Consider the following 17560-nt stretch of genomic DNA (forward strand, 5'->3'; position numbering starts at 1 on the left):
TTTTTTTTTTTTTTTTTTTTTTTTTTGAGATAGGGCCTCCAACTCCCACAAAGCTGTGTACAGATAACCTTTAACTTCTGACCCTCCTGTCTCTACCTCCCTGTGCAGCTGTGGATAGATAACCTTTAACTTCTGACCTTCCCACCTCCACCTCCCTACGTAGCTGGGAATAACCTTTAACTTCTGACCCTCCTGCCTCCATCTCCCTATGTAGCTGGGAATAATTTTTAACTTCTGACCCTCCTGCCTCCAACTCCCACATGCTGAAATTTCAGGCAGGGACATCTGAGCCCAGTATTACCTGTGCTGGAGACAGAACCCAGGGTATGAAGCATACAAGCCTTCTACCAACTCAAGGAGGTTACCACCCTAACTGACAAGTTTACTAAGTAAAATCCACTCTCTTTTTTACAGTTTGCTGTTGTCTGTGCTGCTATTTCTGTTTTATTGTTGCTTCCTCCAGTACTGGAGCTCCAACCTGGGGCTTCATGTATGCAAACAATGTACTCTACCACAGGCCTAAAGTCCCAACTAGTTTCTCTTTTAACATCTTCTCATATAGTTCCCCTTTAATCAGTATTTCAGAAAAAAGAAACTATTTATGCCTTACTTCCTTTATTAGCCAGGTGCTGCAAAATATCACAAGAGACTGTTTCTTTTTATTCATGTTTATTGTTACATTGTGTGTATGTGGGGGAGGGGTGCTTCAGCTGGAGGTCAATGGGGAGGGTCAGAAGCAGACCTGCAGGAGTTGGTTCTCTCCTACAAACTCCAAAGATCAAACTTGGGCAGCTGGGCTTGGAAGCCAGAACCTTGGCTGGATAAGCCATATTACTCGTGAAATGGGTTGCAAGATCAAAAGGTCAAAAGGAACTCTTAGGAAGTTAAGTCGGGTAGTGGTGGTGCGAGCCTTTAGTTCCAGCACTCCAGCACTTGGGAGGCAGAGGCAGGCAGATCCCTGTGAGTTCCAGGACAACTAGAGCTGTTACACAGAGAAAACTTGTCTTGGAAAACCAGAAATAAAGACTGTGTTGGGAAACAATTATTTTCATGATTATAAACATCATAATCTTGTTTTTAAAAAGAATAGGTTTGATGCCAGGCAGCAGTGGCACAGGCCTTTAATCCCAGCATTTAGGAGGCAGAGGCAGGCAGATCGCTGAGTTCAAGGCCAGCCTGGTCTACAAGAGCCAGTTCCAGGACAGGCTCCAAAACTACAGAGAAACCTTATCTCAAACTCCTCCTCAAAAAAAGAATAGTTTTTTTGTTTTAGTTTTTTGTTTTGGTTTGGTTTTTGGTTTTTTAAGATAGGGTTTCTCTGTGAAACAGTCTTGACAGTCCTGAAACTCAATCTGTAAACCAGGCTGGTCTCAAACTCAGAGATCTGCCTGCCTCTACCTCTGGAGTACTGTGACTAAAGGCATGCGCCACTACCGCCTGGCTAAACAGAATGTTTTTAAGTTTCCCTTGAAGCACATGACCTTTTTTTTTTTTTTAAAGAAAATGATTCACTAGCAGAATAAAAAATAATTAAGTTGGGCAGTAGTGGTGCAGGCCTTTAATCCCAGCTCTCGGAAGGCAGAGACCAGATCAAGGCCAGCCTGGTCTACAAAGTGAGCTCCAGGAAAGTCTCCTAAACTACATAGACACTCTGTCTCGGAAAACCAAATACATACATACATATATACATACATAAAGGTAATAATTAAACCTTCTTCCTGTGTCTTAGCTCTTACAGGGTCATGAACTGAGCAGCTCTATGTCCTCATAATTAATTCATCTCTCACTTCAGTCAGACTGCTCACATCAGGGGCAATCAAGGTACTGGCCAGGCCCTACTTTCTTCCTAGCAAAGGAAATCCTCATCTGGTCACTATTACTTACATACAAGTAACTAACATAGTTAAAGAATTGAAGTAGATTCGAGGCCAGCCTGATCTACAGCCTGGTCTACAAGACAGGCTCTAAAACTACAGTGAAACCCTGTCTCGGAAAAAAAAAAAAAAGAAAAAAAAAAGAATTGCAGTAGAAAAGGATGGGAAGTTTTCATAGGCCCTCAACAAACCTGTTACTCTCACATAAAATGGGGGATATTTATGGTCTTGTTTGAACTAATGGAATTCTCCAATAAGGGGAAAAGGCACTATCAACATTAAAATAGATGTCCAATTATTAAAAATAAGATGGCTAGGCAGATTTGAATATGTTCTACCCCAATTTCATTTACAATGCGTAAAGACAGAATAAAGTTGGGGTCTGGAAAGCCTGTAATAGCAACAAATACTTTAATCTGTGTGCTGGAGACAAACCTCAAGGACCCAGAGGTGCTAATAAGTAAGTGCCCTACCTGAACTACATCCCAAGTACATGCCCCCGACCACACTCTCCTTTCTTTCTTTGTTTTAATTTTGAAGTACTGGGGATCAAAATGAAGGCTTTGGACACGCTAAGTAAACATTCTTCACTGAGCTATATTCACAGCTGGAGCACGCAGGATCTCACTATACTAATGCTGGCCTATTAGGCTTGAGTTCACGCTAACTCTGTGTGTGTGTGTGTGTGTGTGTGTGTGTTGGGGAGGGGAGTGGCAGCAGGATCTCACTATAGTAATGCTGGCCTATTAGCCTTGAACTCACTCTGTAGCCCAGGCAGGCCTTGAACTGGACCTCCCACCTCGCTTTCACATTCCCCAGCAGCTAGCTGCAATTACAGCCTGGGTCAGCAGGGCTAGCTCAAGTACACCCCTTATATTTAGACAGAGTTCCACTGTGTAGGCCTGGCTGGTCTAGAACTCACTATGTAGACCAGGCTGGCCTCAAACTCAGGGACTAGCCTGCCTCTCCTTCTGCTCCACCACATCCAGTCCTCAAATTCCCTTTAAAAACTACCCCTGCTGGGCTGAAGAGCTGGCTCAGAAGTTGGGAGCACTGATTGCTCTTCCAGAGGACCCAGGTTCAATTCCTAGCACCCACATGGCAGCTCACAATTGTCTGTAACTCTGGTTCCAGGGGATCCGGCACCTTCACACAAGCATACGTACAGACAAAACACCAAAGACATAAAATGAAAGCAAATAAATTATTAAAAAAAGAAGAAAACTGGGAGTAGTGGTGCACGCCTTTAATCCTTTAAAAACTCAGAAGGCAGAAGTAGATAGATCTCTGTGAGTCTGAGGCCAGCCAGGTCTACACAGTGAGTTCCAGGACAACCAGGGCTATTACAGAGAAACCCTGTTCTGAGGGGGGAGGGGGTAGGAAGGAAGAGAAAAGAAAGAGATGGGGGCTGCCAGGACTATCCTCTAAGATGTGTGGATCAGACAGAGAATTTATTGGGAGAGTCAAATAACTAAATAGAACAAAAAAGGTTAAATGTTGCCATATAGTTTCAGGAGAGAAACATAAAAATAATGTGTTACCAGACAGAGTTAAAGTCAGCTAGGGTTCACTTCCTCCACGCCTCCAGAAGAGTCCACTCTTCTTATCTGTGGTTTTCATGGATCTAGCACAGCCACTCCCACCTTTATTCAGCTCTAGCAATCACTCCCCAGTTTTCAAAAGGCCTCACCATTTCAAGCTCTCAGTCCTCAGAGCCAGCAGAGCTAAAGTGTCTGCCTTCCTGCCCACTTGAAAGGCATCTGCACTTATCTTTCGAAAGCTGTGCCTAGAAAGGCACTCTCTCTCCACGGAAGCAGGCAGTTTAACTCTGTCCTCTGCTTTATCTACCCTCAACAACAAAGACTCGAGAGTGCTCCTCCAGTCTCTAAAGAACCAGCCGTCTCTTGGGCCCTTGCACAACTCCCTACTTGTCTTTTTCACTCTAAAGATTCCACAGACAGGAGAGTAACAACAACAGAAAGAGCTGAAAAGCTGCTGTACACCAATCTGAGCTCCAAAGCAGAGAATCCCCTGGGGCAACCAGACTCTTGCAAAGAAAGCTTTTACAATTAAAAAAATATCAGGGTCTGGAAGGCAATTCTTCCATTATTGTCATACCCTTTGCTTTCTTTGCAGTGTGCTAAATAAATTTGTTCTTTTCCCTACAAAATGGAGAAGAGGGTGAATCTCTTAGAACTGGCGTTATGGAGAGTTGTGAGCCATCATGTAAGTGCTAAGAATGGAACCTGGGCCCTCTTTAAAAGCAACAAATGCTTTAATAAAGAAAGAAAGAAAAAAAAAAAGAAAAAGAAAAAAAAAGAGCCTGAAAGATCAGAGGAAAAAAAAAAAAGCAACAAATGCTGTAAACCACCGAGCCATCTCTCCAGCCTCCAAATAAATACATATTTTTTTTAAATAAAAATAATAGAAGCTTGTTCTGGGCTAGATGATATAAAAAAAAAACTGTAATCCTACCTACTTGGGAGGCTAAGACTGGAGGATTGCAAATTCAAGGCCAGCCTAGGTAAATTAGTAAATTTAAAAAAAAAAAAATACAAAAGGGGCTAGTGGCAGGATACGTGCAGAGTAAACTTAAAACCCAGGCTCAGGTTCCAGTATCAAAAGAAGTAAGTAGAGACTGGGGAGATGGCTGGATGGCTCAGCAATAAATCCTTTGGCACACAAGCATTAACTGAGGACCCCTCCAAAACCTCAGCCAGCTGTGCCAGTGATCCCAGCTACTGGGGAGACACAGGCAGGACTGTTCATTCAAAACTAACTTGTCCTTAAATGCAAGACCCGGTCTCAAAATAAAAGGTAAAAGGAAGGCTGAGGATGTAGCTCAGTGCTTCAGTCTTGTCCGCATTTCCTCCTCTTGGGTCAGGAGCTACAGCTGCACACCATTTACAGGAGCATGGTACTTTTCCCATACAATTTGACAGTCAAGTTGTCACACCACAGAATAAAGTGTTATTTCCACATATGTCTGCTGTGCTTATGCAGAAAGCACGATTTTTTGTTCACTGAGGTTTTACAAATATGCTTTGTTTTTCCTGAGAAATCAGTCACTCCATTAATAATCATAGGGTCTAAAACATATCGCATTGTCGGGTACATAGCATTCGTATGGTACTTACAACTTATCGATTTCATAAGCACTCTCAACCACATACATGAAGCTTACGAAAGCCCTGCATTTAGTATTGCATCTTCCAGAGAGTCAGAAAGGTTAAGTGGGTTCTATCCAAGGTTATCGATCGGTTTATCTGTGATGGACTTGGTTCCAAACCTGACTCCAAGCCCTTGGCTCTTTAACCTAGACCCTCCTGGATTTAAACCGAGCTTCCGATTCCTAAGCATTACCCAGGACACACCATAACTTCAGTGACTAGCCCTTCTCTGCCTGATTCAGAGTTGGCTTCTTCAGCTCCAGCACGGCTTTTATTTTCCACCACCCTTCCCCCAGCAACCATTCTCTGAAAGAAGCGGAAAGGGAGAGGCGACCCAAAGCTCCTGGGGGAAGGGAAGATGACAAACCAGGCAGCGCAAGGCACTGGCCCTGCCGTGAGCTCCTTCACTCCACGAAACGCAGCCCCTTCCCTCCGCCAAGCTGTCCGGCTCTGGGACTCACGACCTAGTCATCCATGCTCCAAATTCTCCCACCATCACCTCAAACTATCCCTCCCCCACGACCCTCCGTCCCCGACCAGCAGAGGCCAACGCGCCACATCTGCACTCCCCAGGGTCAATTCCCCTTAAACTTGCACTTACTGTCGGTGACTGGGCCCGGCCCTCATGGCTGCTCCGTTGTCGCCCGTCGCCGCCACTGCTGCTCCACGCCCCAGCTTCTCAGTCACAGCCGCCGTCCGGACTGGCCCGGAGCCGCTCTAGCGCCTGCGCAGCCCGGAGTGCCCGGGGCCCTCTCAGGCAGCCTGCGCCTGCGCATCTTGCTCGGGGGGGCGTCTTTCTCAGTGCCTGATGGCCGGCTTCTCTGAGTCTCAAGTACGCATCGCCACCGGCTGGCCTTGGGTACGGAAAGTCTTAGAGAATGAGGCTCCCTTACTTAAAAGTAAGGCCTCTAGAATATCTTGCCTAGATTACTAAAGTCTTGAGCTGTGACTTATCTAAGAGGTCATACATTTAAAGACTCCTCCAGCATTCTGGATCCTGCTTGCATTTAAAGGCTGATGTTTTAGGCATCGAGGAAATTGCAGGTGAAAGTTCCCTACTGTTCATCTCCAACCCTGGAGTCTGATCTTTTTGCAAACTGGAAAAGAAGACCTTTAGGCCTGTATGTATGGTAGTAACACACGCTTGTTAACCCAGCAGCTCTTGGGAGATTAATACATCCGATTATGAGCGACTAAACATAGGTCCTAGGAACCGAATTCCCGACCTCTGCATGAGTGCTAAGCATCTCTCCAACACCTATACATATATCTTTAATGGGACTCTTCAGGCCAAGCGGTGGAGGCACACACCTTAAATCCCAGCATTGGGAGGCAGAGGCAGATGGATCTCTGTGAGTTTGAGGCCAGCCTGGTCTACCAACAGAGTTCCAGGAAAGCCAGGAGTGTTAGACAGAGAAGCCCTGTCCTGGGGAAAAAATATACATATAAACAAACAAACAGCCGGGCGATGGTGGCGCACGCCTTTAATCCCAGCACTCGGGAGGCAGAGGCAGGCGAATCTCTGTGAGTTCGAGACCAGCCTAGTCTACAGAGCTAGTTCCAGGACAGGCTCCAAAGCCACAGAGAAACCCCGTCTCGAAAAAAGCGAAAAACAAACAAACAAACAAGAAGCTCTCTATGAGTTTGAGGCAAGCCTGGTTTATGCAGCGAGTTCCAGGACAACCAGAGCTACACTGAAAGGCTCTGTCCCCCAAAAAGAAACTAGGTGTTACTTCTTTTTGCCTTCTCAGAGAAGTACCTAGGAACCTGAGGATTTTCATCAGAGGCTTACAGCAGTATCGGTATTGTGGTAATGACGACAACGATGACGACTTTGGCTCTGTAAAACACCATCTTATTATGTCATCCACGGGTGGTCTTGAACTCCCTATGTAGTCCATGTTGGCCTCAAACTTACTATCATCCTGCCTGAGCTTCCTGAATTACAAGATTACAGTCATCTATTATCATGCCTAGCATATGCTTATGGTTTTTAAGAATATAATTCTAGCCGAGCAGAGGTGGCTCACGCCTTTAATTCCAGCATTCAGGAGGCAAGGCTGGTGGATCTCTGTGAGTTCAAGGCCAGACTGATCTAGAGTGAGTTCCAGGACAACCAAGGCTACACAAGGAGACACTGTCTTGTAAAATCAGTGTGTGTGTGTGTGTGTGTGTGTATATATATATATATATATATATATAACAATAAAACAGTCTTGTAAAATCTATATATATATATATATATATATAATCCTATGTTGCTACGTTAGTATGTACTAATTGGTATATAATACAGTACACACAGTTTCAGACTTAATGAGTGAGCTGCCTTCTACCTGGTCTGGGATGGAGGGACTCTCAAACTTAATTAGGGCTGCTAACATAGGTGACATTGTTAACAGCAGTATGGACAACTTAACAGTGGCTGCCGTACTGGACAAAATGTCTTTCTTCTCTCATTTTTTATTTTTCTTTTTTAAGTGTCTTCCAGTGGCTGGAGAACTGGCTCAGTAGTTTAGAGCTCTTGTTGCTCTTGGAGAGGAGCTGGGCTCTATTCCGAGAGCCTACATGGTAGCTCACAACCATCCATAACTCCGGTTTCAGATGTCCACTTCCGGCCTCCTCAAGCACCAGGCACATACATGGAGCACATGCATGCAAAACACTCATACATATAAAATAAAAAAATCTAAAAGTGTCTTCCAAATAACTATGAGCATTTCTCAACTATGTTCTGGGTGCTGTTCTTTTTTTTAATAATTATTTTATGTGTATGAAAGTTTTGTCTGCATATATGTTTGTATGTGCACCACGTGTGCATGCCTGATGTTCTTGAAGACCAGGAAACTGTGTCACATTCCTTTGAACTGTAATTATAGGTAGCATGAGCACCCTATCAGTGCTGGGAATCAAGCCATCTCCTCTGCAAGAGCAGCTGTCTTAGGGTATCTATGGCTGTGACAGAATACCATGACCAAAAGCAAATTGGGGAGGGAAAGGTTTATTTTTTTGCTTACAAATTTCCACAAATCCCAGTCCATCATCAAAGGAAGACAGGGTAAGAACTCAATGACTGCTAAAGAGGCTGTGGAGTGCTGCTTACTCAGCCTGCCGCCTCCTCCTCCTCCTCCTCCTCCTCTTCCTCCTCCTCCTCCTCCTTCTTCTTTTTCTGAGACAAGGACTTTCAATATAGCCTTGCCTTAGCTGTCCTGGAAGCAATCTGGCTTTTTTTTCTTTCTGTTTGTTTGTTCTTTGAGACAGGGTTTGAGCCCTGTCCTCGACCTAGATTTGTAGACCAGGCTGGCCTCAAACACACAGAGATCCACCTGCCTCTGCCTCCAGAGTGCTGGGATTAAAGGTGTGCACTGCCAGCTCCAGGCTTACAGCCCCACTGTATGAAAGTATTTTTTCAATTGAGGTTCTCCCACACACAGATGAAGTTACGTTGACATAAAACTAGGCAGCAAAGCAGTCATTCTTTTTAAGTGCAGAGCCATCTCTCCAGCTCCCTCTTGTTATTTTTAAGATCTCACAGAGCCCCAGTCTGGCCTTGAGCTCCGGGTCATCCTGCCTTTATCTTCTAACTGCTGGGATTACAGGCTCTGCCAGCACTCCTAACACAAGGTCATCTTGAGATGTGTAGAGTGAAAGATCACAGCTGACAGAATTAGGTACTGGTTAGTAACCAGGACATCCTGTGAGCCAGCTCCTAACTTGAAAGACTTGACACTATTTATTCAAGGTGACACATTTGTAATCTCTGCACTTAATAAGTGGACAGAAGGGCTGCCTCAAATTAAGACCACCTTGAGAAAAAATAGCAAGAACCAGGCCACTCTGGCCACATAGCAAAACCCTGTCTGGGATGGAGGGCTGGGGGGCGAGGGGGGGGGAACATGTATCAGTTGCAAAAATATTGCAAAGTTGGCACAAAAATAGAATTGCACAGCCAGGAATGATCGAGAATTAATATTGACACTACTCCCTGATGAATGGATGACTAAAAGGAAGGCCTGAACTGACCTTGAAGTTTCTGGGAAAGATGCCTTGCTTCTCACCTCCCTGTGCTACATCATCAATGTCTCCATCTCCTGGATCCTTGCCTACTGAACTCTACATGATAACAATACCTCTGCCCACATTTAAACCGTTCTGGGTGTCCTAAGACAACTCTACACTTGAATTAAAGTTTATGTGCTAGGGTTAAGACTCGGCTGATGTCTTTATGTATGCCAAGACAATCTCCAATTCTTAATCCCCCCACTTTCATTTCCTCGGTGCTGAGAATAAGGCATGCACAACCACACACTGTTTGTTGGTGCTGCCCTTTGAACACAGAGCTTCCTGCATGCTAGGCAAAAGCTCTGTCACCTGAGCTACATCCTCATTCTCCCTCCCCATTTTTTCAAGAAAGGGTAGCCAGATCAGACTGGCCTTGAATTTCCACCTCTACTTCCCAAGTGCTAGATAACTTCACATTCAGACCTATTTGAATTGTTGTTATTATTGGAGACAGGGTCTCACTAAGTAGACTTGGCTAACCTGGAAATCACTATGTAGACCAGGCTGGCTTTAAACTCATAGAGATGTACCTGTGTCAACCTCCCAAGTGCTAGGATTAAAGGTGTGCGCCACCACCGCCCAGCTTGAATTTCTTTCTCTAAAAAAGATTTTATTTGGGGACTGGTGAGAAAGCTCAGCAGATAAGAGCACTTGCTGCTCTTCCAGATAACCAAGGTTCGGTTCCCAGCACCAACATTTCACTGGTAACAGTCTGTAACTCCAGTTTCAGGGGTTGCAGCCAACACCTTCTAGCTCTAGCACTGCACTGCTCATGTGGTGTGTGTGCACACATGCAGACAAAACACTAACACACATAAAAGGTTTTTAATTTCTAAAAAAGTTCTAAAAGATTTATTTATGTGTTTGTGCTTCTCCCCACACCTCTGTGTGTGTGTGTGTGTGTGTGTGTGTGCTGCACGCGCGCACACGCGTGTGGCCACAGAGGTCAGAAGAAAGAAGGTCAGATCTCCTAGAACTGGATTTACAGGCATCTGTAAGCCCCTGGTATACTTGCTAGGAACCAAACTTCAATCCTCTGCAGGAGCAGGAAGTGCTCTTAGCTACTGAAGCACCTCATCCTCTTGGACTACCCCCCCCTTTTCTGTTGTTATTTTGTTTTGATTTTCAAGACCAGATTTCTCTGTGTAGCCCTGACCTGGAACTCACTTTGTAGACCAGTAATTTATCTACTTTTGGGGTGGTGGACAGAGTCTCACTACGTTGCCCTGGCTGGCCTGGCAATTGATGTGTAGTTCTGGCTGTCTTCAAACTTTCAGATTTTGGGATAGCAGGAAATACCACCACACCCAGCTACTTACTATCTTTTGACCTGAACTTTTTCCTTTAGCCTAGTAGCAGTTTTGATAGTATTTCACCTACTTGTCCATCAAAGAAGATTCATGGTTTTCTAATTGCTGGTTGTCCCCTTATTTAGTAGCATCTTGTTCTCTGGGCTTCCATATGCCCATAGAACACCCAGAATATAATGTTCCAAAATGTTTGTTTCCTCCCGGAACAGAGAAGAAAGCTGGAAACTGGCTCTATTTGCAAACCATCAGTTAATTGGGCTTTTCTGGTTCTGTCCATTCTACATCAGTCAGAGATTCTCTGGACACCATTCCTTTAACAACAGCCCGGCCAGTTGGTTCTCTCCACCTTCAAAACTGTCCTGTATCATCAGTGTTTTTTCTCCATATACTGAGTCATTGCCATCAGCAAATACCAATCTTTTGTGTGAGTGTGGCATTGAGAGTTGTTCAGAGTTTCACCCTGTAGCTTAGACTGGCCTCAAACTCATGGTGACTCTTCTGTCTCAGTCTTCTCAGTAGTGATACTGCAATTACAAGTATAAGCTGCCTGGATCATCTTCATATTTTTTTCTTTTCCTTTTTTTCTTTTTTCATATTTTTTAAGATAGGGTCTTTAAATAAAAAAGAAAAAATGTAAAAAAAAAAAAGATAGGGTCTTGCTGGACAGTGGTGGCACATGCTTTTAATCCTAGCACTCAGGAGGCAGAGGCAGGTGGATCTCTGTGAGTTCAAGGCCAACCTGATTTACTGGGCAAGTTCCAGGACAGCCAGGGCTTTTATAGAAAAACCCTACCTCGAAAAAACAAATAACAACAACAATATAGGAGCTGGAGAGGTGGTTCTTTCAGAAGACCTGGGTTCAATTCCTACCATACACACAGTAGATCACAACTGTCTATAACTTCAGTTCCAGGGCATCCACTCACACAGACATACATGCAGGCAAAACAATACACATAAAATAAAAACAATGACAACATAAAGAGATGGATGGATGGATGGATGGATGGATGGATGGAAAAAATGAATGATAGGGTTTCAAGTATCCCAGGCTGGCCTTGAACTTGCTTTGTAGCTGAATATGACCCTGAACTTCTGATTCTCCTGCCTCCATTTGCTGAGTGCTGGGATCAGAGGTGTGTTCCAGCACACCCTGTGTTATGTGGTGCTGGGATCTAACCAAGGCTTTTGTGCTTTATAGACAAATACTCTACCAATTGAGCCATATCCCCAGGTTTATGGGTTTTCAGGGAGGGGGCTGTTTTCCCCACTTTTTTTTTTTTTTTTTTTTTTTTTTTTTTTTTTTTTTTTTTTTTTTTTTTTTTGCAGAGTTCCATTCACTGTGTAGCCCAGGATTCCCTTGAACTCACAGATATCCTCCTGGCTCAGATTCCCAAGTGCTAGAATTATCAGTGTGGGTCAGCCAACATACCCAGCTCCACTCCAGCTCCAATTGCATTGTCTCTTAAGTTCATTTCATTTAGGCTTTCAAAGCACCACACTGATGTACTGTGACCTCCTGTCAGATTACTATCAACTGCAACGTTGCCTCCAAAAGACTGGGCTGTAGGCGGGCCTGTAGGGCATTTTCTTAGTGAATGACATGGTAGGATCCAGCCCTTTGTGAGTGGTGCCACCTCTAGGCTGCTTGTTCCTAGATGCTACAAGAAAGGATACTGAGCCAGGAGATGGTGGATAAACCTTTAATCCCAGCACTTGGGAGACACAGGCAGGTGCATCTCTGAGTTCAAGGCCAGACTGGTCTACAGAACAAGTTCCAGGAGAGTCAGGGCTACACAGAGAAACTCTGTCTTTTTTTTTTTTTTTTTTTTCGAGACAGGGTTTCTCTGTGGCTTTGGAGCCTGTCCTGGAACTAGCTCTATAGACCAGGCTGGTCTCGAACTCACAGAGATCCAGAGAAACTCTGTCTTGAAAAAGCCAAAAAAGAAAAAAGAAAGCAGGTTGAGTGAGCCATGAGGAGGGAGCCAGTAGGTAGCACTCCTCCATGTTCTCTGTATCAGCTCCTGCCTCCAGGATCCTGACTAGTTCCTTCGTAGGCTTCCTCAGTGGATTGTGATTCAAGATATGGAAGTCAAATAAACCCTCTTCCCCGAGTAGGTTTTGGTTATAGAGCTTCATCATAGCTACAGTAACCCTAAGACTGCCACATCCAGCTGCAACACAGCTAAAAAGGAAATAAGAAAGGACCCTGCAGGATTGAGGTTAGAAAGCACTTAAAAGCCAGGTGGTGGTGGCGCAAGCCTTTAATCCCAGCACTCAGCAAGGCAGAGGCAGACAGATCTCTGTGAGTTCAAGGCCAGCTTGGTCTACAAAGAGAGTTCCAGGACAGTCAGGGTTATTTGACAGAGAAACCCTGAGAAAAAAGAAAGGAAGGAAGGAAGGCTCTAAAAAAAAAATAAGAAAAACGAAAAAAATCTTGGACTGGACAGTTGGTTCTGTGGTTAAGGGCACTTGTTGTTGTGAAAGACCCAGGTTTGATTCCCAGAAATAATGTGGAGGCTCACCGCCTCCTCCGGCACCAAGTACACATATGGTGCACAGATGTAGACACATAGAAAAACAAAAACAAATATTCAAAAAAATCTTTCCTGTGAAATGTGACATTTCCTAGCGCCTTTTCCCCATGCCCATTCTTATCAATCACGAGAGTTTCTCCTCTTGCGGCGCTGGAAGGACTGTTCTGGCGGCTTGGCTTCCCGAGGAATGGTGGTCAATCAGAAAACAGGACTAAAAAGCTCTCTTACAAAACTCCAGCAGAAGGAGAAATGGGAGTCTTCGCCGACCGTTATAATCACGCAGACAATATATACATCACAGTCTTTCCTTTCCTCAGCCTCCCTGAGCTTTGGCCGAAAGCTCGACCCGCCTACCCGTCCCAGGACGTCCAGTGAGGCTCAGCTCCGTTGGGGCGGATCTAGTTTTCTTCTACTCGATGGTTTGTGGGCCTCACGGCCCAACCGTAGCGCGCTTCTGTCGGTACCAGAGTGCATTGCGGCAAAATGGCTGCCCCCAGACGGCGCTGCGCTGGCCTAGTTCGGTCTTTATTCGGGGCCTGGCAGCTGGGCCCGCAGGCTGGGAGGGAGTGGGTGGCTTCGCCCGGCTCGCTTCTAGGTAACCAGGCGAGGTGCGTGTCCTGTGTCGGGGGTGCCATTTCCTCTGGTCCCCTCCTGGCCGCCGCTTCTGGTCGCTATGGTCAGGATTCCGCCTTGGACCGAATCCTTGGATTCCCTCAGCCTGACAGTTCGTTAGCTCCGAGCGTCCCCGCGGTGTCGGTACACAGAGGTAAAGGGCTCAGTTAATGCTGGTTGTGGGTGTTCGTTTTGTAACAGGTCTTCCTGTGGAACTGGTGTGGAACTCGGATCTTCCTGCTCCAGCCTCTGGAGTGTTGGGATTACAGGTGTCATGATGGTTTCAGCAGTGGAAGTCGTGTAGGTTAGTTATCCTCTGTCTCTGGGGATATCATTTCAGCCTCTATCATTTGATAGAAAATAAATCTGACTCCAGAGAGAGACAAGTAGTGACGGTTGTTGGAGAGTCTGAGAATGAGGGTCTGTAAAATACCTTAGCCTGCTCTTAAAGACTCTTGTTGCCTGACGAGCTGAGCATTCTTGGGACCCGTATGGCGGAAAGATAATCAGCTCCAGAAATTGTACTGTGACTTCCATAAGCTCATGCAAATACACAAATGTTAAGTCTGACAGCAGCAAGAGTTTAAGAATGGGAGGAACAAAAAAAAAAAAAAAAAGCCGGGCGGTGGTGGCGCCCGCCTTTAATCCCAGCACTTGAGAGGCAGAGGCAGAGGCAGGTGGATCTCTGTGAGTTCGAGACCAGCCTGGTCTACAAGAGCTAGTTCCAGGACAGGCTCCAAAACCACAGAGAAACCTTGTCTCGAAAAACCAAAAAAAAAAAAAAAAAAAAAGAATGGGAGGAAACCTGTGTTGGTCGCAGTCAGTAATGCCCCATCTACTTGTTAAGATACTAACTTGAGCCAGGTAGTCATGGTGCCTGCCTGTAGTCCCCACTCTGGGTAGGTAGAGGCAAGAGGATCTCCAGTTCCAGAAGTTTCTTCAGCTCTGACTGTAGCACCCTACTAATGCTGCTGTGAAGGTTCTGCGAAATTTCTTTGTCTCTTCTGATACTGTGTTGCTGCCAACAGTGACTAGTCTCCTACCAGGCTCCAGTCCATGCTCCTTGAGGAAGAAAGTGCTGCTTTTTTTGGGAGGACACATTGAGACAGAGTTTCACTCTAGCCCATGATCACCTGAAGCTCACTATCCCCAGTCTCCTTCATGCTGGGATTGCAAATTTGGGCCACCACATCCATTTCATTAATTTATTTACTTACTTACTATTTATGTTCTTTGTTTTTGTTTTTTTTTTTAAGACGGTTTCTCTATGTAACAGCTCTGACTGTCCTGGAACTTGCTTTGTGCCACCACCACTCAACTTTATTTAGGTTTTTTTTCGAGACAGGGTTTCTCTGTGTAGCCCTGATTGTCCTGGAACTCCCTCTCCACAATGACCTTGAACCCACAGAGAACTGTCTCCCGAGTGCTGTCGCCACTGCCCCTCCATGTATAAAGTGCTGTTCTCCATTGTAATTAGTGAGGTTGTTTTCTGTTTGTTTGAGACAGGGTCTAATTATGTAGCCCAGGCTGGTCTGTGTCTCAAATGTAATTCATTCTTTTTTTGAGATAGAGTTTCTCTGTGTAACAGTACTGGCTGTCCTAGAACTAACACTGTAGACCAGGCTGGCTTCAAACTCATAGAGATACTCCTGCCTCTCTTCCTCCTGAGTGCTGGGATTAAAGGCATGCGCCACCACCACCCGGCCCAGTAATCTACTTTTGCTTAAGCCTCTCAAAGGTTATGATTACAAGTATATGTATTTATCACAGTGCCCAACCTATGTTGAGCAATTTCTTTACACAGTTGTCATTGTGAAAAAGTTATTCATAGATATTGTTAGTGCGATTACATATGAGAAAACCAAGGGGCTTAGTTAGAGAGGTTAGATAACCTGAGAAATCCAATAAAATTAAATGCATACTAGTCTCAGAGTTAGGATGGGTAGCTTCAGCCTGGTGTACCAATCTTTCATTTTGATTTCCTCCTTGGGTATCAGAGCTGAGTATCTAATAAAGTCTAGATTCCAATATATCACTCATGTTCCCATCCTAACAGATGAGCAGAATCTGCTCTTGGTCCATACTCCTGACATGCCTGAGAATCCACGGGTCCTCCGAGTGGTCCTCCTGGGAACTCCAAATGCAGGAAAGTCAACACTCTCCAATCAGCTGCTGGGCCGTAAAGTATACCACACTTTTATCATCCCAACCCCTATACCTCCCTTTTTACACATTTCACTATCTTATGTATATGGGTGTTTTGCTTTCATAAATGTCTGTGTGGTACTTGTGTGCCTGGTGCCTACAGAGGCCAGAAAACCCCAGGATGTTAGATCCTCTGAAACTGCAGTTACAAACAGTTGTGAGCCAGCATGTGGGTGCTGGGAATTGAACCCAGGTCCTCTGGTAGAGCAGTCAGTTCTGTTAACCACTGGATCATTTACCCAGTTTCCTTATACCACCTCTTTCTCGTTTTGTTTTTTTCATTCACTTGTTGTGCCTGGGGAGATGGTCTGGGCGGGATCAAAGATCTCACTGGAACCTCTTTCTTCCTGGAAGGTGTTTCCTGTCTCCAAGAAGGTACACACCACTCGATGCCAAGCTCTAGGGGTCATCACAGAGAAGGAGGCCCAGGTGGTAGGTACCTGCAGAAGTTCTGCAAACAGGATAGAGTAAGGCTAATCAGTTCTCTCTTACCATTGGTCTTTTTTAAAAATGAAGATTCAGCCTGGCGCTGTGGTGGTGGTAACACACACCTGTAATCCCAGGCAGAGTCAGGTGAATGTCTGAGTTCAAGGCCAGTGAGTTCCAGGAAAACCAGGTCTATACAAAGAAATCCTGTATTGAAACACAAAAGCAGAACAAACAAAAACCAACAGCAACAGAAAACCGAAGAAAAGAAAAAAAAAGAATGCATAGAAGACACCCCCCATTTTTTATTTTTTGCTGTTCTTTTTGAGACAGGGTTTCTTTGTGTAGCCCAGACTGACCTGGAACTCCCTCTGTAGACCACTCCCAGCAAGGACCTCCCTATCTTAAGACTCCACGCAGTTCCTTCCTCTCCCTTCCCTCTTTTGCCGTTGTGTTCTGAAGTTTTTTACGTGTGTGCTCCTTGGCGCTTGCATGGGGGAGGGGATCAAGGACAACTTCCAAGAGTCTCTTCTTTTTTCTATTCTGTAAATCCTTAGACCCAAGATTGGGTTGTCAAGCTTGGCAGCTTGCGCCTTTACTGAACCACTCCATCCTTTGTGTTTGTGACAGTCTCATGTGACCCAGGTTGGCCTTTCTATGTAACCAGAGATTACCTTGATTTTATGATCTTTCTGCCTACTCCATCTCTCAAGTGCTGGGATACAAGAGATACCACCATGTCCAGCTCGGAATCTTCATTTTTTTCCCCTTTCAGAAATAGGGTCTCACCATGTAGCCCTGACTGGCACTGGTCTAAATGTATAGGCCAATCTGCCCTTAAACTTGAAATGATCCTCTTGCCTCTGTCTCCTAAATGCTGTGATTATAGGAGTGAAGGCGTGACACCCCACCTGACTAAACATAGCATAATTCAGCATTGAACTCTGTGGTTTTGTGTTTTATTTTGTGCAGTGCGGGGAATGTAACCCAGGGCCACTTGGGAACTACCCAAGCATTCTGCCAGTAAGTCCCGTCTCCAGCACTCCACTCACCCTTCATTTAGTCAACGTCATTCTTTCTTTCTTCCTGTTTCTCTGTGTAGGCTGTCCTGGAACTCACTCTGTAGACCAGGCTGGCCTCAAACTCAGAGATCTGTCTCCCGAGTGCTGGGATTAAAGGTCATCCTCTTAGCGGGCATTGGTGGCGCACGCCTTTAATCCCAGCACTTGGGACTTGGGAGGCAGAGGCAGGCGGATCTCTGTGAGTTCGAGACCAGCCTGGTCTACAGAGCTAGTTCCAGGACACGCTCCAAAGCCACAGAGAAACCCTGTCTCGAAAAACTAAAAAAAAAAAAAAAAAAGAGT

At 45.1% G+C, this 17560-nt stretch overlaps 2 protein-coding genes across 7 annotated transcripts in view; one reads left to right on the forward strand and one right to left on the reverse strand.

Annotated features, from left to right (window-relative positions):
• The window catches only part of Fam222b (family with sequence similarity 222 member B), a 57199-nt gene extending 51416 nt beyond the window's left edge, over positions 1 to 5783 (reverse strand). The window contains exon 1 of one of the 3 annotated variants that reach the window (XM_050128591.1): positions 5646 to 5783. The gene's annotated coding sequence lies outside the window, so the exon portion shown is untranslated. The remainder of the gene's footprint in view (positions 1 to 5645) is intronic. The other 2 variants (XM_050128593.1, XM_050128594.1) reach the window with 2 other exon arrangements.
• A 7623-nt stretch (positions 5784 to 13406) lies between these two features.
• Positions 13407 to 17560, forward strand: part of Eral1 (Era like 12S mitochondrial rRNA chaperone 1) — an 8376-nt gene continuing 4222 nt past the window's right edge. For 2 of the 4 annotated variants that reach the window (XM_050128819.1, XM_050128820.1), the window contains exons 1-2: positions 13407 to 13719; positions 15622 to 16202. In XM_050128819.1, coding sequence (XP_049984776.1) covers positions 13437 to 13719; positions 15622 to 16202 — 864 coding nt within the window. In that variant the 5' untranslated portion in view covers positions 13407 to 13436. The remainder of the gene's footprint in view (positions 13720 to 15621; positions 16203 to 17560) is intronic. The other 2 variants (XM_050128821.1, XM_050128822.1) reach the window with 2 other exon arrangements.

This window comes from Alexandromys fortis, unplaced genomic scaffold, assembly GCF_014885135.2.
Source record: "Alexandromys fortis isolate MF-2015 unplaced genomic scaffold, M_Fortis_MF-2015_v1.1 scaffold_80, whole genome shotgun sequence".
NCBI lineage: Eukaryota > Metazoa > Chordata > Mammalia > Rodentia > Cricetidae > Alexandromys > Alexandromys fortis.